Source organism: Natator depressus, chromosome 2 (genome assembly GCF_965152275.1).
Source record: "Natator depressus isolate rNatDep1 chromosome 2, rNatDep2.hap1, whole genome shotgun sequence".
Lineage (NCBI taxonomy): Eukaryota > Metazoa > Chordata > Testudines > Cheloniidae > Natator > Natator depressus.
In genome coordinates, this window is record NC_134235.1 from 167489492 (window position 1) to 167508654 (window position 19163).

At 41.2% G+C, this 19163-nt stretch overlaps 1 protein-coding gene across 2 annotated transcripts in view; it reads right to left on the reverse strand.

Moving 5' to 3' along the window:
* Positions 1–19163, reverse strand: part of CNTNAP2 (contactin associated protein 2) — a 1640949-nt gene that overhangs the window by 243457 nt on the left and 1378329 nt on the right. For both annotated transcript variants that reach the window (XM_074945269.1, XM_074945270.1), the window contains exon 15: positions 16334–16461. In XM_074945269.1, the coding sequence (XP_074801370.1) occupies positions 16334–16461 (128 nt within the window). The remainder of the gene's footprint in view (positions 1–16333; positions 16462–19163) is intronic.

Consider the following 19163-nt stretch of genomic DNA (forward strand, 5'->3'; position numbering starts at 1 on the left):
CAAAGAAGAAGAATCAGAATTATTTGATTAAATGAAGTGGATGATTCGTATCAAAGAGGCAAGCAAGCACTGTTATTCATATTTCATCAGCTGCAATCAAATCCACGGAAAACTTAGTATAACACTGATCAAAATGAACTTAAATATTAGCCAGGTGGTCATCAAGGCTGACCTTTGTCAAATAAAATATTTCTTATTACTGGTCAATTACATTTTGTTGTTAGCATTATAATTAAGCATTTTGGCCTGGGTATTTTTATTAAAAGTCACACACTAAATGTGAGTAATAAACAATAAATCACGGATTTATCTAAGATGAAGCCGGAGCCTTGCCGGCCGGGGCTGAAGTCGAAGCTGGAGCCCTGCTGCCCGAGCCTGAAGCCAAAGCCCCATTGCCTCGGGCTAAATTATTGGAATTTTCAAGAAGTCATGGACATCTCATAAAATCACAGAATCCATGACCTCTAAGACAGATTTGTAGCCTTAATTATAATTGCTAAGGTATTTTGTCTTACATACTTTCTGATGGTTTGTGGATGAATTTACATTTATAACATGACAGCAGTTATATGGCAGATAGTTCCTGAACAATGGATTAATTAAAACAAGTAAAACTTTCATTTTGCAAGAGTTTTAATTTTCTTATTATTAGAGGCAGTTGCAACCATTGGAAACATAGGGTGAGATTTTCATGATCACTCAGTGTTGACCTAAATGTGCTCCTATTAACCTCATTGCTTCTGAAAATCCAACCTATAGTGTAAACTATACGGTAGGTCTAGTTGCATAGTGAAAAGTTCATTACATTGGTGTGAAGAACATGGAAAACATATGTATTAGTTTTAGGAATATTATGCGTACCTCTGTTGGTTTGATAGACATTGGATTGCTTGCTAAAAGATAAGTATGGATTACACAGTTTTAGGTGGTTTGAGTCTGCAGGAACCAAAGTCAATGGTTTTAGATAAACCCAATCACCAATGTTTAACTAACAATACAGGTGTGAAGGTCTTTTGTTGTTTTGTCTCTGTCCAAGAGGGACACAAGCACACTCTAACTTAGGACAGGGTCAAGGCCTTCAGGTGGGAAACCATAAAGAAAGAACTTGGAAACTAATACATGGAGGGGGAGAGGCAGGTTTTGCAGAGAAGCAGACTTTAACTCAGTCTCCAGAAAAGCAGGTCACCAGGGATAAGTCTGGCCTAACTAAGTCTTCAAGGAAATGCTAAGCTTTAGTTAAGACTAATATACATGTAGGTCTTTTTTTTGTTTTAACCCATTTCTCTCTGCTTGCTATGTTTCTCTGGATAAATAAATAATACTTTATTTTGAAGGTCACTGAATTTTCATATTGCATACAGCTCCCAAAAATGGAAGTCTGGAGTAACTGCCAAACCCAGACGGACCTGCTGAGGAAATGTGGCTGGTAAATGGCATGCTGTAGAGCCCAGAGAACAAGTCTAAAAGTGGGGTGACTCACAAGATTCCACTATGACAGAAGTGAAGGCACAGGGTGTATCACTTGAAAGGGTACCTATGGAGAAACTGAGTGAGGGGTCAAAGGTATAGCTAACCCTGAATTGTAACAGTTGGTCACTGTCATATTCTCTCTTATAGACCTGATTCGCCACTGCTTGTAGTCAATTATATCTGTGCAAAATGTGTGGAAAATGCATCTTGACCATGTACAGATTTATTTCCTCTTTAAACAAGAGAAAATGACTCAAAAAAGGTGCAAGCTAGTGGAGAATCAGGTCCACTCATATGTAAACACACTTTTTAAAAAATCCCACTGTTTTGACGAATTTGCTTTGGAATATCTAAGCAAGCTAGAAATGGCATTCTCAAGCATTCTAATACTATATAGCATTAGTTTTGTTCCTGGTGGTTTATGAAATAGCATATATTGAAATGGTTATTAGTCTCTTGGATCACCTACAAACACAGGGTTATTTACCAGGCAGGGCAGGATGCTTTCAGCATTCCAAACATGTTGAATCAATCCACCCGAGTAGTCAGAATCTAGCTTTCAAATGTCACCCCTAAAATGGCACTTTTAACATCACAATACCTCAGAGCACCTGTCATAAACGTACAGCTAAGGGTAGCATAAAGTCCCTCCTTTACCTGTAAGGGGTTAAGAAGCTTAAATAACCTGGTTGGCACCTGACCAAAAGGACCAATAAGGGAAGAAGATCCTTTCAAATCTGTGGGGGGAGGTTTTGTTTGTGCTCTCTTTGTTTGTGCTCTCTTGGGACAGAGAGAGGGACCAGACAGGAAAAAAAAATCTCTGCTAAAACCCTACTTGAAATAAGCATCTAAGGTTACAAAAATTGTAAGTAAAGCAAGGAAATGCATTAGATTATCTTTTGTTTTAGCTTGTGAATTTTTCCTATGCTAAGAGGCAGGTATATTCCTGTTTTCTGTAACCTTAAAGTTTTGCCTAAAGGGGAATCTTCTGTGTTTTAAATCTTATTACCCTGTAAAATTACCTTCCATCCTGATTTTATAGGGGTGTTTCTTTTACTTTTTTCTTTATAATAAAGTTCTGCTTTTAAGAACCTGATTGGTTTTTAGTGTCCTAAAAACCCAAGGGTCTGGTCTGTGCTCACGTTGTTTACTTATTTGGTTTGTATATTATTCTCAAGCCTCCCCAGGGAAGGGGGTGAAGGGGCTTGGTGGGGTATTTTGGGGAAACAGGAACTCCAAGTGGTCCTTTTCCTGTATCTTTGTCTAATTCACTTGGTGGTGGCAGCAATACCGTCCAAGGACAAGGAAGAATTTGTGCCTTGGGGAAGTTTTTAACCTAAGCTGGTAGAAATATGCTTAGGGGGTCTTTCATGCAGGTCCCCATATCTGCACCCCAGAGTTCAGAGTGGGGAGGGAACCCTGACAATACCACACTGAGGCATTACTGAATACTGACTCAGGGAAGAGTACCACAGGGCGACACAAAAATCAACATCTTGCGGTTGCTAACATTTCTTTGGAGGTTTCTCATACATGTATAAGGGCAGGCAAAACAAGTAAAAAGTTAGAGCAGGTTGAAACTTTCCAGTGAAAGAAGTCAATATTGACAAAACTTCATTTTGGAAAAAAATGAAAAAAGGGGGAAAGGTTCATAAAGCTGGAGTGGAACATTTTGACTTTATATCAGAACAACATATTTTGATGTTTCATCTCAAAATGACTTTTCATTTAGAAATTTATTTAAATTTATATTATATTGTAAATTTTATATTATAAATTATAAAATAAAGTCAAAATTGGAATGAAACATTTAGATTTTATGAAAGCAGAATGTTTTGACTGACCTGAAACAATGTTTTTTTCCCCCAAATATTTAGTTTTGTAGGAAATTTCAAACGTTTTTTGGTTTTGTTCCAATTTGAAATGTTGGAATTTCCCATAGAATAGAAATTCTGAGTTTTGACCATCTTTAAAGAAATATATAGCAACAGGCACCTATACAAAGCAAAGCTTGAGGTTAACATTTTAAAAACTGAATAATTAGGAACCTTAATAGAAATGGCCTGAATTTCAAGCTACCTCCAGCTATCAAACCGAACCAACTTACATTGAAGTCAACAGGAGCTATAGGCTTTGAAAATGAGGCCACATCTATGTACGTGACTACTTACTGATTTAGGCACCTAACTGTAGGCAGCTAAGTTTGAAAATATTGGTCTTCCTTTATCATTACCCAGATAATTTGCATTTGTCACACTGTTTCCATGTCCAGTGAACAAAAAGGTAAAGACTTCTATTATTGCAATATTGCCTAAGACATGGTAAAAAGAAAAGGAGTACTTGTGGCACCTTAGAGACTAACCAATTTATTTGATCATAAGCTTTTGTGAGCTACAGCTCACTTCATTGGATGCATACTGTGGAAAGTGTAGAAGATCTTTTATACACACAAAGCATGAAAAAATACCTCCCCGCACCCCACTCTCCTGCTAGCAATAGCTTATCTAAAGTGATCACTCTCCTTACAATGTGTATGATAATCAAGTTGGGCCATTTCCAGCACAAATCCAGGTTTTCTCACCCCCCCCCCCCCACACAAACCCACTCTCCTGCTGGTAATAGCTTATCTAAAGTGACCACTCTCCTTACAATGTGTATGATAATCAAGGTGGGCCATTTCCAGCACAAATCCAGGGTTTAACAAGAATGTCTGAGGGGGAGGGGGGGTTTAGGAAAAAACAAGGGGAAATAGGTTACCTTGCATAATGACTTAGCCACTCCCAGTCTCTATTCAAGCCTAAGTTAATTGTATCCAATTTGCAAATGAATTCCAATTCAACAGTTTCTCGCTGGAGTCTGGATTTGAAGTTTTTCTGTTGTAATATCGCAACTTTCATGTCTGTAATCGCGTGACCAGAGAGATTGAAGTGTTCTCCGACTGGTTTATGAATGTTATAATTCTTGACATCTGATTTGTGTCCATTTATTCTTTTACGTAGAGACTGTCCAGTTTGACCAATGTACATGACAGAGGGGCATTGCTGGCACATGATGGCATATATCACATTGGTGGATGTGCAGGTGAACGAGCCTCTGATAGTGTGGCTGATGTTATTAGGCCCTGTGATGGTGTCCCCTGAATAGATATGTGGACACAGTTGGCAACGGGCTTTGTTGCAAGGATAGGTTCCTGGGTTAGTGGTTCTGTTGTGTGGTATGTGGTTGCTGGTGAGTATTTGCTTCAGATTGGGGGGCTGTCCCGTAGGCAAGGACTGGCCTGTCTCCCAAGACTTGTGAGAGTGTTGGGTCATCCTTCAGGATAGGTTGTAGATCCTTAATAATGCGTTGGAGGGGTTTTAGTTGGGGGCTGAAGGTGACGGCTAGTGGCGTTCTGTTATTTTCTTTGTTAGGCCTGTCCTGTAGTAGGTGACTTCTGGGAACTCTTCTGGCTCTATCAATCTGTTTCTTCACTTCCGCAGGTGGGTATTGTAGTTGTAAGAATGCTTGATAGAGATCTTGTAGGTGTTTGTCTCTGTCTGAGGGGTTGGAGCAAATGCGGTTGTATCGCAGAGCTTGGCTATAGACGATGGATCGTGTGGTGTGGTCAGGGTGAAAGCTGGAGGCATGTAGGTAGGAATAGCAGTCAGTAGGTTTCCGGTATAGGGTGGTTTTTATGTGACCATCGTTTATTAGCACTGTAGTGTCCAGGAAGTGGATCTCTTGTGTGGACTGGACCAGGCTGAGGTTGATGGTGGGATGGAAATTGTTGAAATCATGGTGGAATTCCTCAAGGGCTTCTTTTCCATGGGTCCAGATGATGAAGATGTCATCAATATAGTGCAAGTAGAGTAGGGGCGTTAGGGGACGAGAGGTGAGGAAGCGTTGTTCTAAGTCAGCCATAAAAATGTTGGCATACTGTGGGGCCATGCGGGTACCCATAGCAGTGGCGCTGATTTGAAGGTATACATTGTCCCCAAATGTAAAATAGTTATGGGTAAGGACAAAGTCACAAAGTTCAGCCACCAGGTTAGCCGTGACATTATCGGGGATAGTGTTCTTGACGGCTTGTAGTCCATCTTTGTGTGGAATGTTGGTGTAGAGGGCTTCTACATCCATAGTGGCCAGGATGGTGTTATCAGGAAGATCACCGATGGATTGTAGTTTCCTCAGGAAGTCAGTGTCTCGAAGGTAGCTGGGAGTGCTGGTAGCGTAGGGCCTGAGGAGGGAGTCTACATAGCCAGACAATCCTGCTGTCAGGGTGCTAATGCCTCAGATGATGGGGCACCCAGGATTTCCAGGTTTATGGATCTTGGGTAGTAGATAGAATATCCCAGGTCGGAGTTCTAGGGGTGTGTCTGTGCGGATTTTTGTTAAACCCTGGATTTGTGCTGGAAATGGCCCACCTTGATTATCATACACATTGTAAGGAGAGTGGTCACTTTAGATAAGCTATTGCCAGCAGGAGAGTGGGGTGGGGGGAGGTATTCTTTCATGCTTTGTGTGTATAAAAGATCTTCTACACTTTCCACAGTATGCATCCGATGAAGTGAGCTGTAGCTCACGAAAGCTTATGCTCAAATAAATTGGTTAGTCTCTAAGATGCCACAAGTACTCCTTTTCTTTTTGCGAGTACAGACTAACACGGCTGTTACTCTGAAATAAGACATGGTAGTAGACCTTCTCCTGCTCAAATTCTGAAACAGCTGTTTTATTTATCATTACCTATATAAATTGTTGCTCAGCTGTGACACCTACTAACATAACACACTGATGTATTTAATACTGACACCACAGCTGGCCTGATTAGTCAACACACTGTGCATCCTATTAAAAAACTGACCTTGTTTATGAGTTTAAGGTCCAACTGAGAATTACAAGCTCATACTGAGGCTGTGATTTTTTTTTCTGAACCTTGGGTGATATCACTGAAAACCAGGTTCAAACAAAACCAGAGGATGTAAGGGTCAGGGAGATGTGAGCATATATTTTAACAAATCACTAGGCCAGCCTTGTTACAATAAACATGGCTTTTAATTTATGTCTTTATTTTGCTGAGCATATCATTTGCTTTGGGGTTTTCCTGTGACACAGAACTATTATGTAGGATATCATGTTAAGGAGACAATGTTTAACAGACATCACATCATGTTGCTTAAACAAGATTAGTGAACTTTATATGAGTTTTTTTCCATGTACAGATCAGCTGAAACTAACAGGAATGGATTTATTGTCCCTGGGAGGATTTCAGTTTAATGGATTTATGGAGCTCTAGTAAATGCCTTCCCCTTTTGGGAAATGATGAAAACAGTCTTAAAGTGAACATATGAATCAGTAAGCTTATTTCTTATGATCGCTAATGAAACTTCATTAGAATGCGAGGTTATTGACCTGTACATGTGATACATGTCAAGTACCGTATCTAAGGAATACAAACACACCTGGCAAAGGAAATGTTCTTGTGAGCATCGATCATCTTTTTTAAAGTCTAGAAAGAGTGATTTCAGTGCAAACTGCCAGTCTCAGTAAAATACATCTGTACAAAAATCAAGAACCAATCCAAAACATTACATTATTTATTAAGCCAACTTTATTAATAGCTTTCAAAAGAAAATGCAAGATTAAAACAACAAGACCAATACTCAGAAACAAAAGGAACAAAGTATCAAATCATGCAAGCAGTAATCACGAAGCACAGGAAAAGGATCAATGAATAAAGAGCTCATGGTATATTTCCCTGGAGAACACAAGAGATCAATGGACTAGTGTAGAAACAGAGTTTTGATTAGTTCCTGAATTTCTATCATCTGTCAAGGAGATTTTTTTCCTCTGTCACATGATTCCACATAAATAGGGCTGCTGCTGGACTTCCTGAAACCCTAAGTGGAGACAGCTGCAGTAAGTGCAGAAGCTCTTTCCTCCCCATCTCAGAGATAAAAGATAATGGGAGTCAAACATAAGTAGTGAGTCATGGCTCTTTGATCAGAAAGACTCACTGAGAGAATAAAAACCACACAAGTAGAAGTGAAAAAATATATAAATTCAAGAAGCAAAAATCTAAAAACCCTTGAATTTTTCTCCTCACCTTCTAGCAGCAACAGCACAAAGGAAAGGGGACCCATAGTGCAGAAAGAGCTCACAAAGAAAGACCCTGCCATATTCCAAAATTTATTTGAAGTCAAGGCCTCACAAATTCTGTGGCAGTGGAATCTGCTGTGCAATTCACCCTGAACCATAAAATTATGATCTGGAATATGTGTGTGAAGAAAACACTGAAAATATGAACTGAGTGCAACCAGTGCTGTTTTGTCTTTGTGAGTTGTGTGCAGATATCTTAGTACAATGCGCAGAAACTTCCTCAAAATGCACAACACCATCTAAAGGTCTGTCTACATTTTACTCCTGGGGTAATTCTGCACCAAAACATTAAAAATTCTGCACCAAAAATTAAAAATTCTGTGCACAATATTTTAAAATTCTGCAAAATTCTGCACATTTTTGTCAAAATAACGCAATATAATCAAGCTGGTTTCAATTATTTTGGCAATTTATTTAAACTACAATACAATGGATGGATAATGGAAGTGGGGAGCATTGGAGGAAATCACCAAACCCCCTCTGTCTAATAATAATGTAGCTAGTATTGCCCCTTTACTTCTAGTTATTAATCAACAAATATATGCAGCCATATGCTCAGTGTTACATCATAGGCAACTGAAAAGCAAGTGAGGGCTGGGAACTCAAACTCACAATTTATACTGGCTACTGACCATCTCCAAAAAGGTCAGTAGCAAACAGTTCATGGAGCACATTTTGATAGGAAATTTTTTCAGTCCAAAAATTTAGACCAGTTCTAATCACTAAAGCACCATAAGCATTTATAAGGCCATACTGTCATTTACAATAAGGCTCCTTTACACCACTCTGGTAATATAAAGGAGCCTTAAAATTTTTGCACCTGTTTTATAGTCCTGCGGGAATTCACTAAGAACAATGTGAACAATTGACTAAGCAGGCAGGCTGCTACATTCTGCTCTGCCTAAGGGAACAGAGCTAGCCCCACACCCATCTCTTCAGAAACACCCCAAAGCCCTGCCCGTCTATGCCGAGCATGCAGCAAGAGCGAGTGAGATGGACAGGCTCTCTCTCTCTCACACACACACACACACACACACACACACTACCCAGCCCTCCCGTGGTGATTTACATCTCTACTGGCTGCTCTATGTGCCCAAACCGACCAGTCTGCACTGCCAAAGAGGGGGCGCATGACCGCTCTTGCCACTTCCCTTTGCTTCCCCATCAGAAGTCATTTTACTGCGGGGAAGCAAAGAAATCTGCAGGGGCCATGAATTCTGTGCCCATGCAGTGGCACAAAATTCCCTCCAGGAGTAACATTTATGGCAGCTTATAGTGTACAGACATTGCATGCCCAGCTACAAAGGTATAAATAGCCGTGTAGACAATGAGGCACAGCTTAGGAGAGCAGATAGAGCAGAGTGCCCAACACATCTGAACCTTAGGGTATTTACACGACATGGCTCTCTCAATGCCGAAACAATGCCTCCCATATCTACACTGCTATTTTTAGCAGTGCAGAGTCCTGCTGCCTCTCTGCCGCCAGAGCCTTTTCCTCCTGTAGTGAAGGTTCTACAGAGGAGAGGCAGTAGTAAAAGGCTCAGGCAGTGGCTGCTAGAGCCTTTCTCCACCACAGTGAAAGGCTCTGGCAGTGTGCCTTCTCACACTTGCTGCAGTCCCTTTGCACCACTCCAGCAGCAGAAAGAGACTGGGCAGGGACTATCTTTTTGTTATGTGTTTGTACAGTGCATACCACAATAGGTGTCCCCACTGTATTACTGCAATTCTGCTAATGAAGAGTCTGTATAAACAGTTTAACTGGCCTCCTGAGGATAGTGGGAATTCACAGATGATGCAGAATCACCACCCCTCTTTCTGTTCCTGGTGTAGAGGACATTCCTTTGGAGAAAGAAGTGTGAATAGAATGTTGTTTCCCTACAATAATCCTTAGCTCCAGAGGCAACCGGGCACAATTTAGAACAGTCCCTTTCTGCCATCAGGATTGGGGGAATGCAAAGATTACATAGAACCACTTTGCTTTCCTCTCTCCCATGGCAGCATTGAGTGTAGCTTAGATGGACCAAAAAATCTGTATCAATTACTTTTCATTGCTACAACATTAGCACAATACATCTAATGGAACAATTCGAGAACAATACTTTTGGTCACACCTTAAAGTGCTTGCTTAAAGTTTGAATGTGGTATCGTGCCGAACTCACATTGAGCAGAGTCCACCTGTTTTGCTAAAAACTGGTTAAGTCTGCTCTAAGTCTGCCATTCAGAAGGCCCAATTCAATATTTTTAAAATATTCTGCAACACTAAAATGACACAATGGAAAAAGACAGAGACTGAATATCTTATGCAATGTACAGGATACACCCAGGGAAAGATCCATGGGATTTTTGCCACACAGAGCAGATGAATCTATAAAGCCTTAAGCATTAGCTGAGTGGAGCACTGCTGGCTTGTAGGGCAACAAGGAAATCCTTAGAGAAGAGGAGGGCCTTCTGTTGGCTACTTGTATATAGCAGACTTAGTTTTGTGACTCAGAGTCAAAGATGAAGAAGTTATCTTGCAATACAAAGTTGAAGAATCATGCCCAACCAAGTTTCAGAATGTTTTTCAGCATAATTTATTAAGCTAATTTACAAGATTCTATAACAATCCCTGCAAAAGATCCCTCCAACAAAAAATATTCTGCATAATTATTTAGAAATAATGAGCATATTTTCACAGAGTAGCAAGTTTTTTGGGGGCATGTTTTCACAGACCAGAAGTGCAAGGAAGTATAGTGTTTTTCTCAGTCACAGGTTTCTGAGATGTGACATCCACAGTCCAAGCTTGCCCAAAGCAGTCTCTAATGGGTCATGAATCAGGAGAACAGGAAATAATCACTAATATGACCAAGGATAAGCCTCCCTTTCTGAAGGAAGAGTCTCAAAACTATCTATATTTGCAACAAAAGAGCAATTAAACTGTGCAATAAAACATTTTGCATTCCCAGTGTTCCTTACTTTACATTAGAGATCCAAGACTACAGTAATTAGGTATTTTGGCAATACACATACTGCTTTTACAGCATGTCTCTCATTAGAGAAACCCTTACCAACATGTTCAACTATGGGTGCCTACAGTTAGGCTCCTAAATCCATATTTAGAAATGTCATTGACTTGTGTGTTAGACCTCACATTGCTTGGCTAATAATGTGAAAACAGCCTGTGGGTGTGGCTCCACTAGATTAAGTTTCTTGATATTTGGGTGTGTACCTGTCACAGTGCAATGGTACACAGATTTTTCAGAATCGCTCTCAGATCTAGTCTGTTACTGAGTTCAGTGTTGGAGCCACAAAGCAGCTGAGTGGATATAGGCATGGAGTGTTGATTGGAGAAGGGGGAGTACAGGGAAAGTTTTGGATCACCTGCACTGTCACGGTGACCTAGCCTACAAATCAAAAGTAAAAATTATGGATAAAATTTCCCATTTGTTGTTTCCTAAATAAAATAATCGTTTGTTTAAAATGAGAAACCAACTCCAGAACATTTCCTTCAAATTGTTTTTAGGAACCCAACCAAGGCGTGCTGATCAGGGACACACCAAAGTAGGAGATGATGCTAAACAGAGCACAATTCTTGAGTTGTGGGTGCCAATAATATAACAAACTCATGCGTATACTGCGTGCATGGTTGGGAGCCAGCATCATTATCATGCAACTCCAGGGAGCAGGAAGGAGACCCAGGTAGAAGGAGGGAGGCAGGAAGATAAAGGAGCCACATGGCACCAATGCTGTGTGTGGCAGGCCCTAAACAGTACAGAATGCATGCAGGTGTTAGACATGGTGTTCTAGGTCTCAAGTAACAACAGGCCTTTTTTAAAAAATCAACACAAACAAATACTAAGGAGGGGACCACCTACCCTGAATCTATTACATCAGCTCTGTGGGGCTAGAACCGTCTTCCTCCACAAACGGGGCCAGGGAAGACGGTTTTCACTTTAGGTACCCTGCCTGCTCTTGAAGGTATCTGTCATGGAGATGCTTTTGGGCCTCCAGTGGCCTTTTGTGGGCTGCAATCTTCCTGCAACACCCTGGCTTGAGATGGCAGCTCATCCCTTGAACCTCCCCCCCCACCCCAGAAGAGCAGCTCTGTAGCCTGCTCCTTCACAGCTTCCAGGTGCATCTATGCCCAGTCCCACTCCTCCAGGACAGGACCTGGGTGAGGGGTTAGGGGCTGCAATCTGGGGACATGGGGGAGCAGGTGCTGGAAAGCCAGCCTGAGGTTGGGGCAGGTGGCAGATGATACGGGGATGCTGGCTTTAGGATGAGGCCCTCTGGGTGCCTCCTATGAAGGTGGCACCACAGGGCACTGGTGCTGGAATCCCTTCCCATGGAGACATGGGAGCTTCTTTTGCAGCAGTGGCTGACAGCCACATTTGGTTGCCGTGCAACCTCTGAGAAATGCTCCTAAATGTCTGAGCACCATATTCACCAGTGAGGGATCCCTCATTCATCTACCTACTTTCCCCACCTCCATCTCATATCCTTGTCTATTGATGTAATACATATTTATTTATTTTGTGTGTCAGTCCTTCTACCTCTCACCCTCCTTCCTCTCATCACACTGACTAAATGACACACTGAGAATTGAATTCAAAATGGCCACTATTGCACTTCATATTCTGATCCTAAAAGGTCAAAATGTTAGATGTTGATAAAGTTATTTCAATGTTTTAGAATCTAATCTATCTATTTAAATTCCATCCCATGAAATTTTTTTAAATTTTTGATTTTTCGTTCCAATGTGAAATGAAAACCGGTTGGGAAATGTTGGGGGACGGAAATTCCATTTTCTGACCATTTCTAATCGTTGGTCAGATGGGTATGGTATTTGAAGGGATCTCTTCACCTACCACTGGCCTGGGATACAGCATTAGTTTTATAGGCAGGGCTCACATTCCCTCTAGGTTCTCTAAAGTTCTGATCCAGCTACAAATTATAAAAAAAACAAAAACCAATCACCTTCCCATTTATTCCCTCTAAATGTTTATTCTTATTATTACTACTCTATTATTTGAAAAGCGGCACTGCGTAGAGAGCCCAATTAAGGCTGAAACCCCATTTTGATGAACTGTGACTGGGTGTACCAGGCCCTTTTAGGACCCCTGCTGGAGGCCTTGTGGTCCTACTACACTCCACCCCAGAAAATGAGCAGTGAAGGTGGGTCCTCCAGGCCCACCTAGAGGGGCTGCAGGGAAGCAGCCAATCAAAGCACAGCATATCAAGTTAAAAGGAGCTGCATGGTCTATGCAGAACAGTTCCTGGTGGGGACTAGAGGAGCTATGAAGGTGCTCCTTGCTGAAGCTCAAGGGAGAGCCAGAAGACAAGTTCTGGTGACATTGGCATTTGGTGAGGAAGAACTTCAGCCCTGAGGTAAGGGTGAAGAGGAAGGGGCTACATGGGAAATGATCCAGGGAATAGCAGTAGCAATTATTAAAGGAAGCAGCACATGGTTTCTATTTGTAGGGTCCCTGGATTTGGACCTGGAGTAGTGGGAGGGCCAGAGCTTAGGCAAGGTGGCCTAAGCTCTGAGAAGGGGATAAGACTTGTTTAGAGGCCTAAGTGAAGGGCAGGACTTGAAGAGCCTCCAGTGAGAAAGTCCAGGGGGCACTGCTCTATGCCAGGGAAGATACAGACTTAAAGCTAGCCCAGAAGGGGCTGAGAGCTGAGCCCAGAGACAGGGCTGCAGACCCAGATACTGACAAGGGCACTGCATAGGCCCTGTTGGTCCTTTTTTTTTTTTTTTACCCCAGAAGTGGTTCGTTCATGAGTTTGACTGTGTGATTTAGCTGGAGGGCTGGGTCACTGAAGACCCTCCGATGAGGTTAACCGCTGACAGGGGGCGCCGGAAGGAGAGAGAGAGTTTGTGTGCAGGTTTGCACTTAACCGACAGGAGGTGCTCACAAGAGGTGAGTGTCTCGTCACATGGGCATTGTACAAACACTTAGTAAGAAACGGTCTTTGCTACAAAGAGTTTACATTCAAAACGGACAGAGAAAGGAAGTATCCTTTTACAGATGAGGAAGTGAGGCACAGAGAGATTAAATTACTTGACTAAGGTCACAGAGTAACTTTGTGGAAGAGCTTGGAGTGGAAGAGCTTGGAATGGAATACAGACATCCTGAATCCTAGCCCAGTGTCTTGCACACAGGACCATCAATGTAAAGGGGGCAAGTCTTGTTAGTTCCATTAGAAAATGAACAAACTGCCCCTTAACAACACTGTCCCATGCACAGGCAGGACCAGCTCTCGGCACCAGCAAAGCAAGCATGTGCTCGGGGCGGCACAATTCCACGGCATTCCGGCCACCCTTTTTTTTTTTTCTTGGGCAGTTGCGCTCTCGGAGCTTGGGGCAGCAAAAAACCTAGAGCCGGCCCTGTGCACAGGAGCCCCAAGGCAATCTGTGTTACCATTCCTGACAGATCATTCCACGCCTCCAAGCCCCAACCTCCCTGCACAGCTAAATACACAAATAAATAAAAAAGGAGGAGGGGAAAACAAAAGATCCCCGGCCTGGTGCTTGTGTAACTGACATTCTGTAAAGGCCATGAATGGCCTCTTCTGTATCAGCCATCCTATGCGGCTCCAGTTGTTCGGCTAGCAGCATCATGGAGGGGAGGGGTGCTAGGAGGCTCCGGGCAGCAGGGACAGACTTTAGCCTGCAATAATGCAGCATTAGCACTGCATGGTAGCAAAAGGGAGAATGGCCATCACTCAGTGCTATATCAGGGGTATGGCTGAGTCATAAAAGGGCCAGTACGGAGAATGATGTTTTCACGAGGAATACACAATATTGTGTATTTATGAGCCCATCTACATGGGCACCCTGACCGTGTTTTGAAATAATTTTCAGAAATTCACATTCAAAATGGTTCCCATCAACAGAGGCGATGTCTGGGGTGGAGGTGGGGGGTCATGCATTCCCCCCCCAGATTTGCTGCTTGGCTTGGAGTGAGCATGCTCAATACCATCTGCTGAAACCACTGCACTCACTCTGCCTCTCCGCTAGTGGCAGGTATGGGTTGTCTTTGCCCACCAACAAGGCTGGACTGGCCAGATGGACAGGACATAGCTTTGCCCTGAAGGGTCTGGGAAATTTCTTTTCCAAAATCCATTTAAATGACACTCTAGCCTTTGCCCAGCTGAGCAAGTCCAATCCTAGATGGTTGTTGAAAATGAAAATAGTTCAAAGCCTGCTGAATTTCCCAGCCTAAATCTCTTTCCCCCAAAGGATTTCAATGCAGCCCACACAAAGTTCATGATCCTCAGCGAGGGCTTGAGGAATAGAAAGAGATCTCTTCACCCAGCCCTGACCTGCAGTACAGCAGCAAGTTTGACAGGGTAGGGAATGAAGAAGGCTCCAGAATCCAAGGGAGAATGCACAGGGGTTGGGGGTTGGCCAGGAATTCAAGGTGAATTCAGGGCCATGGAAATAAATACAAAGTTATTCACAGGATAGGATTTATGGCTTCACAAAACTTGGCAGCATAACTCAAACAGCAGACTGAGTACAATGCAAATGGACTGTTAGGAATTCATTCATTTCCCAAATAGCCGTTGGATTCAACTATGTTCCAGTAGCCCCTATTATTTGCTATTCACGAACATTTGAGCAAATGCAGTTTTGTTCACACTCATGTTTGAGAACAGTCGAATTCATATAGATTTCTATTCATACTGATACTCGGGCAACATATGAAGAAGGGTATGTGTGGATGAAAAAAGTATTTGGATTCCTTATTTCCTATTCATCATTTGTAAAATCTTGTATAAAAATGTCAGTCATCTAAATCAGGGAACAGAAAGAGTAACTTCTGACTCAGGTGATCAGTCACACACCACAAATAATAAACAGTAATTAGTTTCTGTGAACAATTTGCAAGCATCCCATGAAATATGTTTGTACACAATATTCATCAAATACATTAACAGAAAACAGAAAGAAAATGAGAAGAAATTAGAAAAATTCTCCAACAGAAAAGCAGACTAAATGCATCTGATAGTAACACAAAGACCCATTCTGCCAGACATATTTATGAATGACAATAAAGGCTAGGCCAAATTCACTCCTTTTCTTTCATTTTGAAGTCACTTACCATCATTTACTACATAAAACATACACTTCAATCTTTATAACTCTGATATTGCACCTCCTACAGACCAAACTGGAAGGTATGTATCCCCTCTCCAGTACACAAGTTTAAAACTAGAAACTGCTACAGAGACCCATCCCTGGTTTACAAGTCAACATTGAGCTCTGATGAGGATGGTACTTGATAGCAGTAATGTCAAACTTTACACAGCTATAACCTGAGTTTACAAGGATGCATTTAGCCATAATGCTACTATTTATATCTCTATAAACTTAGTTTATGGTGATATAAATAGTAATGCTAATGGCATTAACAGCAGCACTCAGCAGCATCACAGCTGTCGAGTGCTGCTCCTATGCTATTTGTATTACTGTTTATATAATCATAAACTTAGCTGGGTAGTCAAAGATGCCTCATTTACCATACAAGAAAGATGAACGCCCACCTTTTAGATCCAAAGCGGAGCCCCTTATATTGGTGGTTTTATGGTCATTTCTTTCCCTTTCTCTGCACATCTTAAACTCTGCTAGGAAGCAGCTGTGAGCAAAATGTAACTTGCATGAGCTTAGATGGGGAGACAATCAAAGTTTTCCTATGTTCCAACAGGGCTATAAGCTAATCAGGAGCAACAGCAAACTTACGGTCTCCTTGACAGCGCACAGGACCCACAGTTAACTTGGATTCTGATCCCGATCGGTCAATATCTCCAACCACCACTTGACTCACTGGTAGATGTTCTTTGTAAGACAAGAGTCCAGCATCTTTTCTCCTGAGAGAGAGAAAAAAAGAAACAATACAACTGGTGAAATATTTACAAAGATTTTATTCCCTGACAACGAACGAATCACCACAAGAATAAATATCCCTGGAAAGCAATAATTAAATCAATACAAAAATGTTACCCTTTTGTTAATCCCATCTATTTGATTAAATACCTCCTATTAATATTATCATATGTATTTCTGTAAAACAGATATATTCATTTCATCCAAGAAAATCTCTCCAAAATAGTTTCATTGGATTTTTTGTTTGGAACTGACCACAGCCCGTACGTACTTGAGCAATGGTACTTTGTTGATTGTTTAGCTTGTTTGCTTTGAATGGAGAGGAGATTTTCAATACCTCCTAAAGACATATCCTTTTTGTCCCAGCTGTGACCAGTTGGCACTCTAATGATATAACACCTGCTCACAGGATGAATAACATTTCCATTGCTTTTAATAGTTTTAGCACTGCACTGATGACAAAAGATAAAGAATTAAGAGCTAAAGTCTTCTGACCACCCCAGTATATAATACAGATGGACAGAGACCTACATTTTAGTCACTTCACCAGGATACCTCAACACTTATGTGAAGTGAGAACTGATTCATGTTTTAGGTCAGGTGCCTAAAATGAAAGCATTAGAACAGCAATTGTGCTGTTCCTTTAAAACAGAAAGCAATAACTTAACTAGCCACATCCTCTCTTTCCATTAACCATTTTTTGTCAGAAGCAAACAGACAGGGAAGCCAAGAGCAGTCATGCAGCTCCTAGGATGTGAAGGATAATGCAGCCTTGAATTTAATACAGCTTTTTACAAATATTAGTGAGACCCCATTGTTAAAGACATGAAAAAATTAAGAGGAAGCAAAACAAAACAACCTAACAGTTGTCCAAGCTGCATAACCCAAAAAGTGAAGATATGTATCTTCCTCTTTTTTTACAGCACCTTTCTAAGTGCTCCAGTAAATCAGCAACTAATAGTAACCACAGACTTTCCCACCTTCTTCTTTACAAATCAATTTCTTTGCTCAACAAGAACACGATACTAAGGATGATTTTAAAACCCTCAAAAATATACTGAGTAATATATTGTAGGGAGCAATTGCATTTTGGCATAACACTACATGCTCTGAAAGCCTTTTCCACTGCTATTTTCAATGACTTTATGACCCTGTAACATTAGATTCCTATTATCCAGGAAGCAGAGCAGAGGGATTTGTGTGATCCAGTAAAGCTGAGAGTTTCTCAGTAACACTAATATACTGTCTCTGGTCACATCAGCTATTGAGTCCTTCTGAAGCAATGGAAGATAAAAACTCATTTAAAAAGAAAAGCAATTAAAGTAATTAAGAAAATAACTATCATGTTAGAATGACAGCTCGTTGGAACTTGTGTCTGCTCTCTGTGATGAAGAGAGTAATTAGAGATTTATTTATTACATATTTGAGAAAGTTAAATGTTTTCTGAAAACACTGGATGACTATTTTCTTAAATCTTTATGTTCTTTCCATTTCAGAGTTCCCACCTTTATCTCAGAACCCTTTATTTCTCCATTCTTCAGCAGTTCCAAGAGGCTGAGACCATTAACTGAGTATGGTTGGCCATAGCCTTTTCTAGATTCTGCCGGAGGAGACTGCCAGTAGACAAAGAATGGAGAGAAGGACCTCTCATATCCTTTGTGTCTAAGTGAGCTGCTTCTGCAGATTCTGCTAAATAATAAAAAGCACTTACACAGCGCTCTTCATCTATAGATTTCAAAGTCCTTTAGGAAGGTTGGAAAGTATCATTATCTTCTGTTTGCAGATAGGAAACAGAAGTGCAGGAAGGTTAAGTGATTTGCTCATGGTAACAGAATGGGTGAATAAGATTATAATTCCAGGTTCCCTGATCCCCAGCCTGATGCCACATCTATGGGACCCTAGCCTCTGTAACATAAATTAAAGGTAGGTTACCGCTTTACTCTTAGTAAAATTTTCCTCTGAAATTATTTTTCTCTATTGAATGCCACTATTTCAAAAAGACCTTCAAATCGGAGGTAACTATTAAAAATATAAACATTTTTTAGACAGTGATGAAAAGAAAACTACACCAATGGCACTCCATCCCTCACCTTCAAAATTAGTGGATATTTTCAGCCCCAAATAATGGGGCAAATGATCTTTCAAGCCTCTATCAGCCATAAATGCCACCTCCTTTCCATGGAATGAAAATGTCTAGTGATGGTTTCCCCGCCTCTCCTTTACTAATGTTACTGATCAGTGTTCATACTCATTATTAATTATTTATTTATGGAATTAACACAAAATACTGTGATACTCTTTAGTAACTTTAGAGCCATTGCCGTGAAAATTAAAAAAGTGTTACATAATTTCTTCCAGTAGTCTCTTGCTTTGTTTTCTGATAACTGGCTGTTTGTCACTGTCATAAATATAAAGGGAAGGGTAGCCACCTTTCTGTATACAGTGCTGTAAAATCCCTCCTGGCCAGAAACAAAACCCTTTCACCTGTAAAGGGTTAAGAAGCTAAGGTAACCCTGCTGGCATCTGACCCAAAATGGCCAATTAGGGGACAAGACTCTTTCAAATCTGGAGGGGGGGGGGACAAAGGGTTTGGTCTGTCTGTGTGTTGCTTTTGCTGGGAACAGATCAGGAATGCAGCCTTACAACTCCTGTAAAGTTAGTAAGTAATCTATAAGTAATCTAGCTA